At 41.7% G+C, this 14069-nt stretch overlaps 1 protein-coding gene across 1 annotated transcript in view; it reads left to right on the top strand.

The window, feature by feature from the left end:
* Nucleotides 1-14069, top strand: part of rbm27 (RNA binding motif protein 27) — a 71419-nt gene that overhangs the window by 12537 nt on the left and 44813 nt on the right. Inside the window, exon 7 of the mRNA XM_056284981.1 lies at nt 8963-9190. Within this exon, the coding sequence (XP_056140956.1) occupies nt 8963-9190 (228 nt within the window). The remainder of the gene's footprint in view (nt 1-8962; nt 9191-14069) is intronic.

Below are 14069 nucleotides of genomic sequence, written 5' to 3'. Positions count from 1 at the left end.
AATGCAGTTGGTTTTCATCACTTCAACCCCCACATCAAACTCTTATCTATATAACTTACTGCATGCTAAATAATCCAGGTAAGAAATTTCTAGAAAGTTGAATCATCCAAAGGAGTTGAATCAAGTGCAACTGGACTTGGTATATATCCGTGAAGACGTTTCGCCTCTCATCCAAGAGGCTTCCTCAGTTCGTGCCTTTCTGACTAGACCAAGCTAGTCTGACTGGCTGGTGATGAGACTCAGAATTTATCCTCTAGGAGTTGTTGTCAGAGCTATTGATATGCGTGGCTCTTTGTGATCCGATGTTTGGTCTAGTCAGAAAGGCACGAACTGAGGAAGCCTCTTGGATGAGAGGCGAAACGTCTTCACGGATATATACCAAGTCCAGTTGCACTTGATTCAACTCCTTTGGATAACCATGACCTGGATGAATGAGAACATTCACAGACAAAGTTGAATCAGTTCATCTGGACAATGTTTATTAAGAGAAACGTTTCATCACTCATCTAAGTGAATTCTTCAGTCTCAACTTACTGCAGGTATCACTACCTTTTTAAACAACACCAGTGGCATAACAACTGAAAACTGCTCGGTTTCATATGTAAATTGCCATGACCAGTACAATGGCAATGTGTATGTGCTATTCACAGAGGATTGGGGAATGGTTGGAAAGTTGTGACGTTACTTAGCGACATGAATACTTATGAGCCCCTGAAATGAGATCCAGGCTACAAGATAAAGGTGTTAGTCTTAAACTGTTAGAACAGTCCAAAGCTGTTGCCAGAATTTTGTACCACAGATTATAGAGGGTATGCGGGTGATGTAACAGATGCGGAACTCACAGTGGTAACGCGACACTGAGTGGCAAAAAGACTGAGTGGCAGCATTAACATCCAGCTTGAATACAGTGAAAACGTATCTAAAAGAAAGAACTGTTGTGTGATAGACTGCACTAATAGATTTCACAAGAAATCGGAGTTATCTTTTTACAGACTACCAAACGATAAGGTAAAGAGAAACAAACAGATCACTGCAATTCGCAGAAACAACTGGAATCCAGGCACTAAATCGTGGATTTGTGGTTCCCATTTTGTGTCAGGTAGGCTAACGTTAGGCTATGTTGGATTTTTGGGTAACATTAAATGTAAAATCATCAAGTCATATACTGTATTGACTACTCATCAATTAAATATTTAGCATCTTTCATAAGTTTCTGTCAGGATATTTTTTTTAAACATCCTTGTGTTGTGTTTTACAAACAAAAGGGAGAATGGTTGGTTTAACGTTACCGTTTTCACAGTTGTAACTTAATAAATAAAATAGAATAAATATTTGGAAAAACCTGTCCACATACAACCAGAATGTCCATCATTGTCCTCGTCACTTTAATTTCACCAACAAATCCCGCCTTGAAGTACGACCAAGCGTCAAGACTTTTATATACCTTCAGGCTTTGCTTTGTGTATTTCCCAGGCATAGAAATCAAGTACATATAAATATCAGGAAACTCGATTTATGGCCAAATGTTAATGTCCATGGACCACTGGTTATTTGGTAAGCTGTACGGGTCACTGTCAAGTCCAACTTCCTTTATTTTAAGCAGATAATCTTGCATTATAATCCCAGTTTCACTGTTTCTCCTACTAGAAGCAGCCATGTTGCAGGATGTTTTGCCACTCACTGCGACTGAGGGGGCGTGTTCCGGTGGGAAAGTGACGTCAATGCATATCCTCTATACCCAGGGGAAGATACACCTAGTCTGTATGGTTTACCTAAGATACATAAACAGGATGTGCCATTACAGCCTATTTGTATGATTAACTCAGTGACCTATAACATCTCTTAAGTTTCTGGCATCTATTCTTAACCCGTTGGTAGTAATGAACAAAACATTCAGAACACTCTGGATTTTGTGGATAAATTGAGGGACATCATTATGGAGGGGGATGAAACAATGGTCTCTTACATCTTTATGCATGCTCAATAATCCAAGTAAGAAAATCCCAGAAAGTTGAATCAGTTCATCTGGACACAACGTTTATTTAGTGAAACGTTACATCATTCATCTAATTGACCTCTTCAGTGTCAACTGACTCCAGGTAACCCCCCCCCCCTTATAAACAATATAGTGGCATAACGACCAAAAACAACAATCGATTTCATATGCAAATTGCCACTCTTTCAAGGATGAGCTTGTGCACATCCTTGATAGGGAGGAACGCTGGTTTGAACGGGGAGTCAAAGAGGCCATCTATGTGAAGAGGGAATGACCATACCTGAACCGAGGGGGGGGCTAAGAGTACATTTGTCACCATCTTACAGTGCTGTGATTGCAACTATTCCCCAATCCTTTGTGAATAGTACACATTGCCATTTTAACTCTGGTTAATGGTCATGGCAGTTTGCATGTAGATAGTTTTATTAGCCACACAACCAAAGCCGGTGAAAAAAAAATTTCGGTACACATTAAACTCGACAGCACAATACATCCATGGACAACAGCAGACACTACATATTACCATGAACAATACAGTTACACAATAGCAGAAACAAACATATTACGCACAACGATTAGGGGAATGATAGTATGCATGCCAGTGGTGTGTGAAGAGGAGACTGTAGGGAGGAATTGAGAGTCCTGATAGCTAAGGGAAAAAACTGTGACGTGTTTAATGTTGGTGGACAGTGACCTGTAGCGCCCATCTGAAGGAAGGAGCTGGAAGAAGTAATGAGCAGGATGTGAAGGGTCGGAGATGATCTTTGCTCGCTTTACAGTCCAGGGAGTATATAGAGATTCAGCTGAGGGGATTCGGCTGCCTATGATTTTGGATGCTTTGTTGACAATTGCTGCCGTTTTTTCCATGATTGACTGTTCAGGCCTCCATACCATACTGTAATAGAAGATGTTACGATGGACTCGATAATTGCTGAGTAAACCAGAATGAGATTGAGTAAACCAGATTGAGTTGATGTTTGATCTGGTATTTTTTAAACTGCCTAAGAACGAAAAGTTGTTCTTGAGCTTTTGCAATGTTCAGTGTTAATTTTCCACTTCAGGTTATTGCTGATGTATGTTCCAAGGAATTTAACAGTCAGCTGTAGTGAACGGGGTCTCCGTTCATTTGTACGGGTGTTTTGGGATTCGGCATGCATCGGAAGTCAATAATGAGTTCTTGGGTTTTGGCTGTATTAAGCAGAAGGTCGTTGTTTGCTCACCAAGTGACAGCTTGGTCTGCTTCAGTGCAGCACTAGGTTTAAACCGGTTGTTGTTTTCAGTCGTTATGCCACTGTATTGCTTATAATGGTGGGGATACCTGTAGTGAGTTGAGACTGAAGAGGTCACTTAGATGAGTGATGAAACTTGTCCAAATGAACTGATTCAACTTTCTGTGGTTTCTTATGATGTTACGTCTCTCTTCACATGCATTCCTGTTGATGAAGCAGTGGAGGTAGTCCGTATGAAATTACAAAGTGACCCCACCCTGAGGAATAGTGTTTCTGCTCCTGAAGCTGTCTTCAGTCCACGTACTTTACATACAGGGACAGTACTATAGGCAGAAGCATGGGTGTGCTATGGGTTCCCCAGTTTCACCTGTAGTGGCCAACTTGTATGTGGAGGAAGTGGAAAAGAGAGCTCTGATGTCCTATTCAGGGACACCACCTAGCCATTGGTTCAGATTTGTGGATGACACTGGGGTTAAAATAAAAATTTCAGGATGTACCACACTTCACCGACCACATTAACTCTGTGGCCAACCACATCAAGGAGGATGTGAAAAAGGACAGGTTAGCCTTCTTAGACTGAAATTGCAGATTGTGATGAGGGACATTTGATTGAACATCTGGTTCCCAGCTGATGGTTTGTTTGTGTGTTGCTCTGCTTGCTTTAAACTTTAATAACTAATAACTTACAACTCATTGGGACCATTTTATGGTTTGCCTCTGTTGTTACTTTATTGGTTTTATTCCATCATCGGCTCCTGCACTGACTTAATCACACTGAAGCCTCCGTTTCTCTAGCACTGGGGCTGTATGTGAAGACTTGTTTCTAGCCTGTGGCTAAGCTAAGCGAACAATTATGCCAACTTTGTCCTGTGAGGACTGTGTGCTACTAAAGAAAGCAAATAGAAAGATCGCTGACCTTGAAGAGGATGTTCGACGGCTTTCTAATGAACTCCATAAGAAAGATTCCCTTTTGATAAGCTTCATGGATGTGGCTTCTGGGCAGTCCAAACCGATTGCCTGTCTCAGTGCAACCATCCAGGACACAGTTTTTTTTGTTGTTTTTTTAGGGAGTTGTTCCTTATCCGATGCAAGGGTCTAAGGACAGGATGTTGTGTTGCTGTAAAGCCCCTTGAGGCAAATTTGTAATTTATGATCTTGGGCTATACAAATAAAATTGACGTATATATGTCCGTATTCTCGGCATAAAGTCAAACACGTTTTCGGTGGGTGTCGGACTCCGCCAAGTTTGTCCCTTGTCTCCAGTTCTGTTTGTGACATTCATGGACAGGCTCTCAAGGCACAGCCAAGGTGAGGAGAGTATCCATTTTAAGAGCCTCAGAATTGTATCTCTGCTCTTCACAGATGATGTGGTTTTGTTGGCTTCATCAAAACGTAACCTCCGGTGTGAACTGGGGCGGTTTGCAGCTGACTGTGAAATGGCTGGGATGAGAGTCAGCACCTCCTAGTCCTAGTCTGAGGCCATGGTGCTCTACCGGAAAATGGTGGATTGCTCCCTCCAGGTTGGGGATGAGTTGTTGCCTTAAGTGAAGGAGTTCAAGTATCTTGGGATCTTGTTCACGAGTGAGGGTAGGATGGAGCGGGAGATTGACAGGCGGGTTGGTGCAGCATCAGCAGTAATGCGGACGTTGCACTGGACCGTTGTGGTGAAGAGGGAGCTGAGCTGGAAGGCAAAGCTCTCAATTTACCCATCAGTCTTCGTTTCAACCCTTACTTGTGATAATAAGCTTTGGTTAGTGACCGAAAGGGTGAGATCGCAGATACAAGCGGCTGACATGAGTTTCCTCCATAGGGTGTCTGGGCTAAGCCTTAGAGAGAGCCTTAGAGCTCGGCCATCCGGAGGTAGGTCGGAGTAGAGCCGCTGCTCCTTCGCATCTAAAGGAGCCAGTTGAGGTGGTTCAGGCATCTGATTAGGATGCCTCCTGGGCACCTTTTGGAGGTTTTCCAGGGGGTCGACCGATATGTTTTTTTCAGGGCCAATACTGATACCGATTATTGGTAAGTTATGGATGCCGATAACCAATATTTGGGGCCAATATTCAGTTGTGGTAAATGTTAAAAAATGTTGTGCCAAAATTTACAGCAACACAAACCCCAACACAAGGATGCCTTTAAATGAACATAAGTTTAATTGAATTTTTTGTGAAACAAAATATTTGGGGAAAAAAAATAAAGTGCATGATGTTCAAGGCAATAACTAGATAACAATCTGAGTAGAATTCTTTAAATCAAAATAAATAACTTCCAAAACATAAAAATAGAATGAATTAAACTGCATGGACAGCAGGCAGTAAACTTTGATCAAACTGAATAATTATAATAATAAAATAACTCCACATAAATTGGTTAAAGGGCTCCCAGCAGGCTTTGACTGAACTGAATGGAAAAATGTACATTAGTGTCATTATTTTCCCATTCTCTTATCTTTAAAGTGATAGTTCAGGTTTTTTGAGGTGGGGTTCTATGAGGTACTTATCAATCGTCTACCTGCAGTAGATGGGAGTCTGTGAGCTCCCAGTTTGGAGATTTAGCAGGAGTAGCCGGTACAGAAGTTGAGGAACGTATTGCTGCAGATGGGAACACAGAGAAAATGCATTTTAGCCACTTAAAAGGCTTACCTCAAAAAAATATAATCCGTTTAAGTGTATGCTGTTTTTAATATTTTCACCGCTTTATCTTACTGTCACACGACCTTTTCATGTGGAACTACATTAGCTACATTCTCTCAACCGCAAATGTTCATATTCCTTCACACAAGTGCACCTATGCAGCGTACGTTATTACGCCGCAGATAAGCAGAATCAGACAGACGTTCTGTGGTTGAGAGAATGTAGTTCCACGTGAAAAGGCCATCTGACATTAATGCACAACACTGACAATAACACTGTATGTAACTAAACTATTGCACATCAGCTTTTTTTGAAGGTTAAGCACAGCAGTGGAAATTGTGTTCTCTGTTGCCGAATTCATTTCAGACCAATGTGTGTGTGGGAGGGGGGAGAAAGATGAAGAAACCAATGTTATGGAGATTAGAATGAACTAGTTCACGTTCTTATTTTGAATTTTACACTAAGTTCACGTTTATATATTTTATTTTATTTTATTTTATTTTAAATGAGCTGCTCCGAGCTTTAAGAGCCTACTCCTACTCATCCATCCCCAGCCTGCAATCATTGACACCAGTGCATAAGTAACAATGTGTCACTAATAGGATTTCGGCGTTACCACCTGACCTCGTTGTCTGGGATTAACAATGTTGTATATGACATCAAAATATGTTGTGCATGATTCCACGTTTAGTGACCACCGCTCTTTTAGCAACATGTTACCACCCAACCTCGTCGTCTGGGATTAATGATGTTGTACCTATATGACATCAAAATATGTTGTACATGATACCATGTTTAATGACCGCTGCTCTTTTAGCAACGCGTTACCACCTGACGTCGTCATCTGGGATTAATGATGTTGTATATGACACCAAATATGTTGTACATGCTACCACGTTTAATAACCGCTGCTCTTTTAGGTGACAGGCATGGATGCAAATCCATGAATACTGGAATGGCATCCAGTGCTTTACCTGTGACCCCATCCATAGGGTTAGTGGTTGTGTTAGGAAGGGCATCCGACGTAACATTTTGCCAAATCAGTATGCGGATTGACAAGATCCGCATACTGCAACAGACAGTTGCTGCTGTCTCGTCTGGTTTGTTGATGTTTAGCTCCTTGATGTTCGTGTTGGGGATGCTCTCTCTCATCTTTTTTCATATGTTCTTGAGTTCCAGGTCTGTTAGTCTTTGGTTTTTAATGATGTCACGCCTATCATTGGAGAGTTTGTTGGCATCCAGATACAGTCTGTCCGTGGGTTGTTTTTCTCGTCAGATGTTGTAGGCAGCTTTGGACGTTGACGTTACTGTTGGTTTTAGTGAAGCAGTGCAGAATGCTTCCATGACATCTTTATACTGTTCCCTAGACCATTTCTGTCTTGTTCTTTCTGTTGGGTTTTTAGTTGTTGTACATAGAAGGCCACTGTGAGGAGAGTCCTCAGTGTGGTGTTCCTCGAGTACTTGGTAGGTAGAGTATGTTCCAGTAGCAGACTTTTCGATCCCAGCCTGGTTCCTCACTGGGGATCGTGGTCCTTGTTGACCCGCGCGACAACCGATGCAGTAGGGTGATTTAGTTAGTTGTAATTGCATCATTTTGTTTAATTGTCAGAGCCCCTTTGGCCGCTTGTATTGCTGGCTTTCCATTCTTGAGTTGCCCGGTCCATGCCACGTGGCGGCGGGGTTGAACTTCTACGGACCTTATTATTATTATTATTATAGTTGTTGTTGATTTTTACCTTAAACCAATACATACTGATCAGTACTTAAGGTTTGACTCATCATCTGCTGGAGCACAAACTAGGAGTCATCAGGATGCTGTACCAACGAGCGGACAACATCCCCACTGACACAGCAGTCAGGGAAGGGGAGAAATCTCACATTAAACAGGCAATGGTTAAGTGTGGTTATCCTAAGCAATACAGTGGCATGACGACTGAAAACAACAATCGGCTTCATATGCAAATTGCCACTCAAGGATGAGGATGTTCACATCCTTGATAGGGAGGAATGCTGGTTTGAATGGGGAGTCAAAGAGGCCATCTATGTGAAAAATGAATTACCGTCCCTGAACCGAGGGGGGGCGGCTAAGAGTACATCTGTCGCCATCTTACAATAATGTGATTGCAGCCATTCCCCAATCCTCTCTAAATAGTACATTGCCATTGTAACTTTAGTTAATGGTCACGGCAATTTGCATATGAAACCGATCGTTGTTTTCAGTTGTTATGCCACTGTATTGTTTATAAGGGTGGGGATACCTACAGTCAGTTGACACTGAAGAGGTCACTTAGATGGGTGATGAAACGTTTCTCTCAAATGTTGTGTCCAGATGAACTGATCTTTATAAAACCTTTTGTACATAAAAATGCAATGCATTTTTGAACAGATACAAAAATACATGGAAGTATAATATACATTTAAATCATACAAGATATATCAAATGGGTAAAGGTATTTGTTTGCTTATTTAGATAAACATTTTGGCTTAAGGAGTACTTTCCACAATGTGATTAACTCAAACCAGCATAAGCCAATGTATCAAATGTTAACTTCTTATGTCATGTTCTTACAACAGCCATTGAACACTTTGTTTAGCTCATTGCTAATGACTCTTGTCCCCTAAGAGGGAAAGAGACTGAAAGAAGGACAGGCAGGCAGGTTTAAAACACCATCCCCAAAGGGGCATGAAAAGGTTTATGCTGTTCCCATTTCCCCACTGGCACACAGCGAGCACATCAACACAACCTAGTCTTAATGAAGCTGTTAGATAATGTCAGTTATCTAAGGCTTTGTTGGTTTTTACTTGGATTATCAATGCTTGTCTTTGTCTTGATGATCGCTCTTTCTATTTTGCTCATTCTCTCTCTCGCCCTCCTTCTCTCGTGTTGGCAAGTTTTTCATTGTTTTCTCTTGTTGAATTCGATACTAAGAATGTGGTGAAACAAGATGTAGCTTGACAGTTTAAAGGGTCTTTTTTTATAATCTGCAGGTGGCTAATTAAATAGTAGGATTACTTTGTTGATGATGATGTTGTTGTTGTTTTTGTTGTTGTAGTTTTGTTTTGAACAGTCTCTCTGTCATACCCCCCCCCATGCACCTTTATTGACACAGAGAAAGGATTCTGTGTCCGTGGCGACCTCTGTCCGTTTGACCACGGCAACGACCCTCTCATCGTTGATGACGTGACCCTGCCTGGCATGATTCCCTTCCCTCCCCCACCTGTCATGCCTCCCGCCCGGCTGCCTATGCCTCCCATCACAGAGCCTCCTCCCTCCCTCAGGATGCCTTCTATGCCTCCCTACAGCCAGCCACCGCCTCCTGGCGTATTCCCTTTGACTGGTGAGTGTTGACTTTATGCTGTTGCATTAAAGGTGATTTATAGCCATTAACGTAAGCTCTCTGGCTACATGAACTCCATGTTACTCTTTAAAGCCTGCAAACATTATGATGCCTCGCATTTTACCAAGCAGAGTTTGAAACTTACAAAAACAATTAACCCAACACAGGTGTTGTTTAGCTGTCATTAACTTTATGGTCTTTACCAGTTGTTTTGGTCAATAATAATTTATTTTTAACTGATCCCATTAATTTCTAAAACTTATATTTGGTTGGTAAAATTATGAAAATTGTCAGTGGTCGAGCTGTTGGTCAGGTACAGAACCTTTCTCTAGCTTTTCTGGCCCATCATATCTAAACATCTTGTCCCATGGGCCACATCTTCCATACCTCTTTTAACTAGCCCTCAGTTTCTTCAAGAAAAGTGCTGTAATATTTGCAGTATTTCCCATAGAAATTTCCTGTTAGTGGGCAGGAATGATGAGATGTAATTAATTAGTTGACTGGGGGGGGGGGGGGGGTTTAAAAATTTTGCCCGGCTCCGTTCCTTTAATCTGTTTTGTCATCATACCTAAGCTACCGTTAAGACTTTCCACCGCCTTCTATGACACCCCGCTTGCCAAGTAGTTGGTTTCACTGGTTATTTTGTTCATAAAAAAGCACACTATGAAAATAAATGTAGTCTTGCCCCATGATGAATTATTTTTGTCATCACTGGAACTTTCAACTGTGTAAAATGTAAAGCGATCTTTAGAGAAATCAAATGCAGGAATGGAAACATTACATGTTGTAGTTACTGTGTTATAAACCATCCACCATGACAAACGCCAAAATACAAGACTGTATGCTATCTGCATTGTGAACAATGCTTCAACTCTTTTGCCTGGATTTATTATGAAACAAAGTTACATATCTTGGACAAAATAAACAGAGGTGCAGATTATTCTTTTAAAAACATGTAATTCTTTGGTACATTAAAATGAACTTTTGTTGCAGGTTTTCCTTTTCACTGAAAATGAAAACATTAATTTCCACATTTTATTATTGACAAGGGAATACATGCGACAGGCATGGGCACAAGTCCGGATGAATACACTGCATTTCAACTAAGGCCACTAGATGTCACTATTTAATCTTGTGACTAATTGAAAATACTGTACCACCATATAAATGCGACTTATACACCAGAGCAACTTATATATGTTTTTTTTCCTCGTAGCAACGTGCTTTTTTGCTGAGTACGACTTGTACTCTGGTGCAACTTGTAGCCCAGGAACTATCTTAACTGTTTTAAATAATTTTAAGGCTTACTGACCACCTTTTAAGAATGAGTTTGGTATCTTTGTAAAATACCCTATTATATTTAATTGGATTTGTTAGAGGGACACAGAAGTCACTGGATTGCTCAATTCTTTGTGCTTTTCTTGATTCGTTTCGACCTTCAAGACTGAAATATCCACAAAATTATTCTATTGTAATGTATAACTATACAATCAAGGTTTAAGATGTTACATGTCATGCTGTCCAGAGAAGAGAATTTCATCTTATTTTATTGTCAGCATCTTGAAGATGAAGGTATTCACAATCATATTAATCACATCAATTTGAAATATTGTAAACGCTTTCAGTGATCATTTGAAGGTCTTAAAGATGATTCCTTAAATCTACATCAGGATATTTTTTGCTTTATATCTATGTAATGGCCCACCTAAATTATTTCTCACCTGCAATCGAGAATCAAAGAATTGCTAGCTGTGATAAGCATTGTGATGTAGAAAACTCCAAGGAAATTTCCACAATTTGCAAGTAACTTTGGGTACACAATTCACCCAATCCAACACTCTAGATACCTTTTACTGATTACTACATGCTCGGGCACAAATGGCAATCTGGAAGTGAATCCATGTTTTTTGGTGTGTATCGCCGACAAAGTTCCTTATTCCAGTTGTGAAAAAATACCCACAGACAGGTACATGGATAGTGCCCAAACCTAACAAGACAGAAACCTCTTTTAAATTTATTTCTGATTTTTCCCTTTTTCTCCCAATTTAGTGGCCAATCACCTCCCTACTTTTTAGTTCAAACTCCCACCCTCGTACTGCATGCGTTCGCCAACTGCATCTCTCCGGCCGGCAGTCTCGAAAGAGACGCCTCGCCACTTCCGTGACAAGGCGACCCCAGGCCGAACCACTGCTTTTTCCGACACAGACAGAGACAATTCATGTGACGGACACAAGCCGACTCCGCCCCCCTCCCGAAGACAGCGTTGCCAATTATTGCTGCTTCATCGAGTCCAGCCATAGTCAGATCTGACGAGACCGAGGCGCGAACCCCGGTCCCCAGTGGGCAACTGCATCGACACAAAGCTGATACTTAGACCGTTACACCACCGCGGACCCCAAGACAGAAACCTCTTAACCCAGTATTCAAGGATGATACCTAGAACAGTAAAGATTTTAGTCCCTCCCCATGGGGAGGGACTAAAATACACTACCCCAGTGCACCAATACTATACCTATCCAAAACTTTACCACTTGTCAAATATGATAAAAAGATAAATGTCCCACAATTCTTTTAGCTGACACAGTTATAGAATAATAATGGCAACTTTGTTTTTAACACTACAAAATGACACAATACTAAGAGACAGGGCTAATTGTACTCTGGACAGCCGCCATAACACTCCAAAATGTTTTGTGTTTGAGCTGTGTGGAATAAATTATGACCACCACAGTAAAGTACAGTGCAGTAAGGCAATATACTGTAAGAGTGCCACTGAATGAGCATTGTCTTTGTTACATTTTCTTGTGGAAATTGTTCAGTTTTATCTAACATTATCAAGTACACGTTACTTTTATACGTATTCAAATGGGACACATAGTCTCATAGATGGAAAGCTAAACTGTGGTGTGACTTTATTGTGAGAGGTGATACGGAATCATTGCCTTTAATATGTCATTGTAAACAGGTCTAGTACTCACAGCGCATTTTCAAATAAGTAGCTAGCATTGCGTGTTATTTGCATCATAGCCTGACTAGACGCTTTACATTGACAGTGTAAAATAGATACTTTTGCACCACTTCAACAAAGCTAAAGTTCATGATCATCTGAATCTTTATTTTTTTGTTTTTACCTAAAAACAACCCAGAAGAGTAAACGGACACATTGGAAACACTTAAACTTTTATCAAAAAATAGATTTGTTGAGCCACTGAGGATGCACAAACCAGTGCATTCTTAGTGCCAGTCCCAAGCCCAGATAAATGGAGAGGGTTGCGTCAGTAACAGCATCCAGCGTAAAATCTTTGCCGAATCAAATATGCGGATCGTAAGTCAGATTTCCATACCAGATCGATCGAGGCCTGGGTTAGCAACGACCGCCACCGGTACTATTGGCCAGCAGGGTGCCGGTGGAAACTATGCTACTGTTGGGTGAAAGAGAAGGAGATGGGGAAGGCATTTCCAGAGGCAGCAGGAGAAGGGGAAGGGTAGGAGTCTGGAAGTGAGAGTCGGAACCTTGAATTTTGGTACTATGACTATTAAAGGGAGAGAGCTGGCTGATATGATGGAAAGAAGAAAGTTAGGTATACTGTGTGTGCAAGAGACCAGGTGGAAGGGGAGTAAAGCCGGGAGCATCGGAGGTGGGTTCAAACTCTTCTACCATGGTGCGAATGGGAGGAGAAATGGGGTAGGGGTAATTCTGAAGGAAGAGTATGTCAAGAGTGTGCTGGAGGTGAAGAGAGTGTCAGACAGAGTGAAGAGTATGAAGCTGGAAATCGAAGGCGTATTGATGAATATTGTCAGTGCATATGCCCCGCAAGTTGGGTATGAGATGGAAGAGAAAGAAGAATTCTGGAGTGAGTTGGATGAAGTGGTGGAGAGTGTTATACCCAAGGGGGAGAGAGTGGTGATTGGAGTGGACTTCAATGGGCATGTTGGTGAAGGAAACAGAGGTGATGAGGAGGTGATGGGCAGATATGGTGTCATGGAGAGAAATGTGGAAGGACAGATGGCGGTGGATTTTGCAAAAAGGATGGAAATGGCTGTGGTGAATACTTATTTCAAAAAGAGGGAGGAACACAGGTGACATATAAGAGTGGAGGAAAGTGCACACAGGTGGACTATATGTTATGTAGAACGCGTGACCTGAAAGGGATTGGGGACTCCAAGAAGGTGATTGGAGAACGTAGCTAGGCAGCATCGGCTGGTGGTATGTAGGATGACTTTGGAGACCAAGAGGAGGAAGTGAGTGAAGGCAGAGCCAAGGATCAAATGGTCAAAGTTGAAGAAGGAAGACTGTTGTGTGGAGTTCAGGGAGGCATTTATACAGGCACTGGTTGGTAGTGAACAGTTATCAGATGGCTGGGCAAACACTGCAGAAATAGTGAAGGGGACAGCTTGGAAGGTACTTGGTGTGTGATCAGGACAGAGGAAGGAAGACAAGGAGACTTAGTGGTGGAACGAAGAAGTACAGCAAAGTATACAGAGGAAGATGTTGGCAAAGAAGAAGTGGGATAGGCAGAGAGATGAAGAAAGTAGACAGGAGTGCAAGGAGATGCAGCATAAAGCAAAGAGAGAGGTGGCAAAGGCAAATTAAAAGGTGTATGATGAGTTGTATGAGAGGTTAGACACTGAGGAAGGAGAAAAGGACTTGTACTGATTGGCTAGACAGAGGGACCAAGCTGGGAAGGATGTGCAGCAGGTAAGGGCGATCAATGATAGAGATGAAAAAGTGCTGACAAGGGAGGAGAGTGTGTTGAGAAGGTGGAAGGAGTACTTTGAGAGGCAGGTGAATGAAGAAAATGAGAGGGAGAGAAGGTTGGATGATATGGGGATAGTGAATCAAGAAGTGCGGTCGATTAGCAAGGAGGAAGTGAGGGCA

The sequence above is a fragment of the Lampris incognitus genome, chromosome 8, assembly GCF_029633865.1.
Source record: "Lampris incognitus isolate fLamInc1 chromosome 8, fLamInc1.hap2, whole genome shotgun sequence".
In the NCBI taxonomy this organism is placed as follows: domain Eukaryota; kingdom Metazoa; phylum Chordata; class Actinopteri; order Lampriformes; family Lampridae; genus Lampris; species Lampris incognitus.
This window is presented reverse-complemented; position numbering and strand designations above follow the sequence as displayed.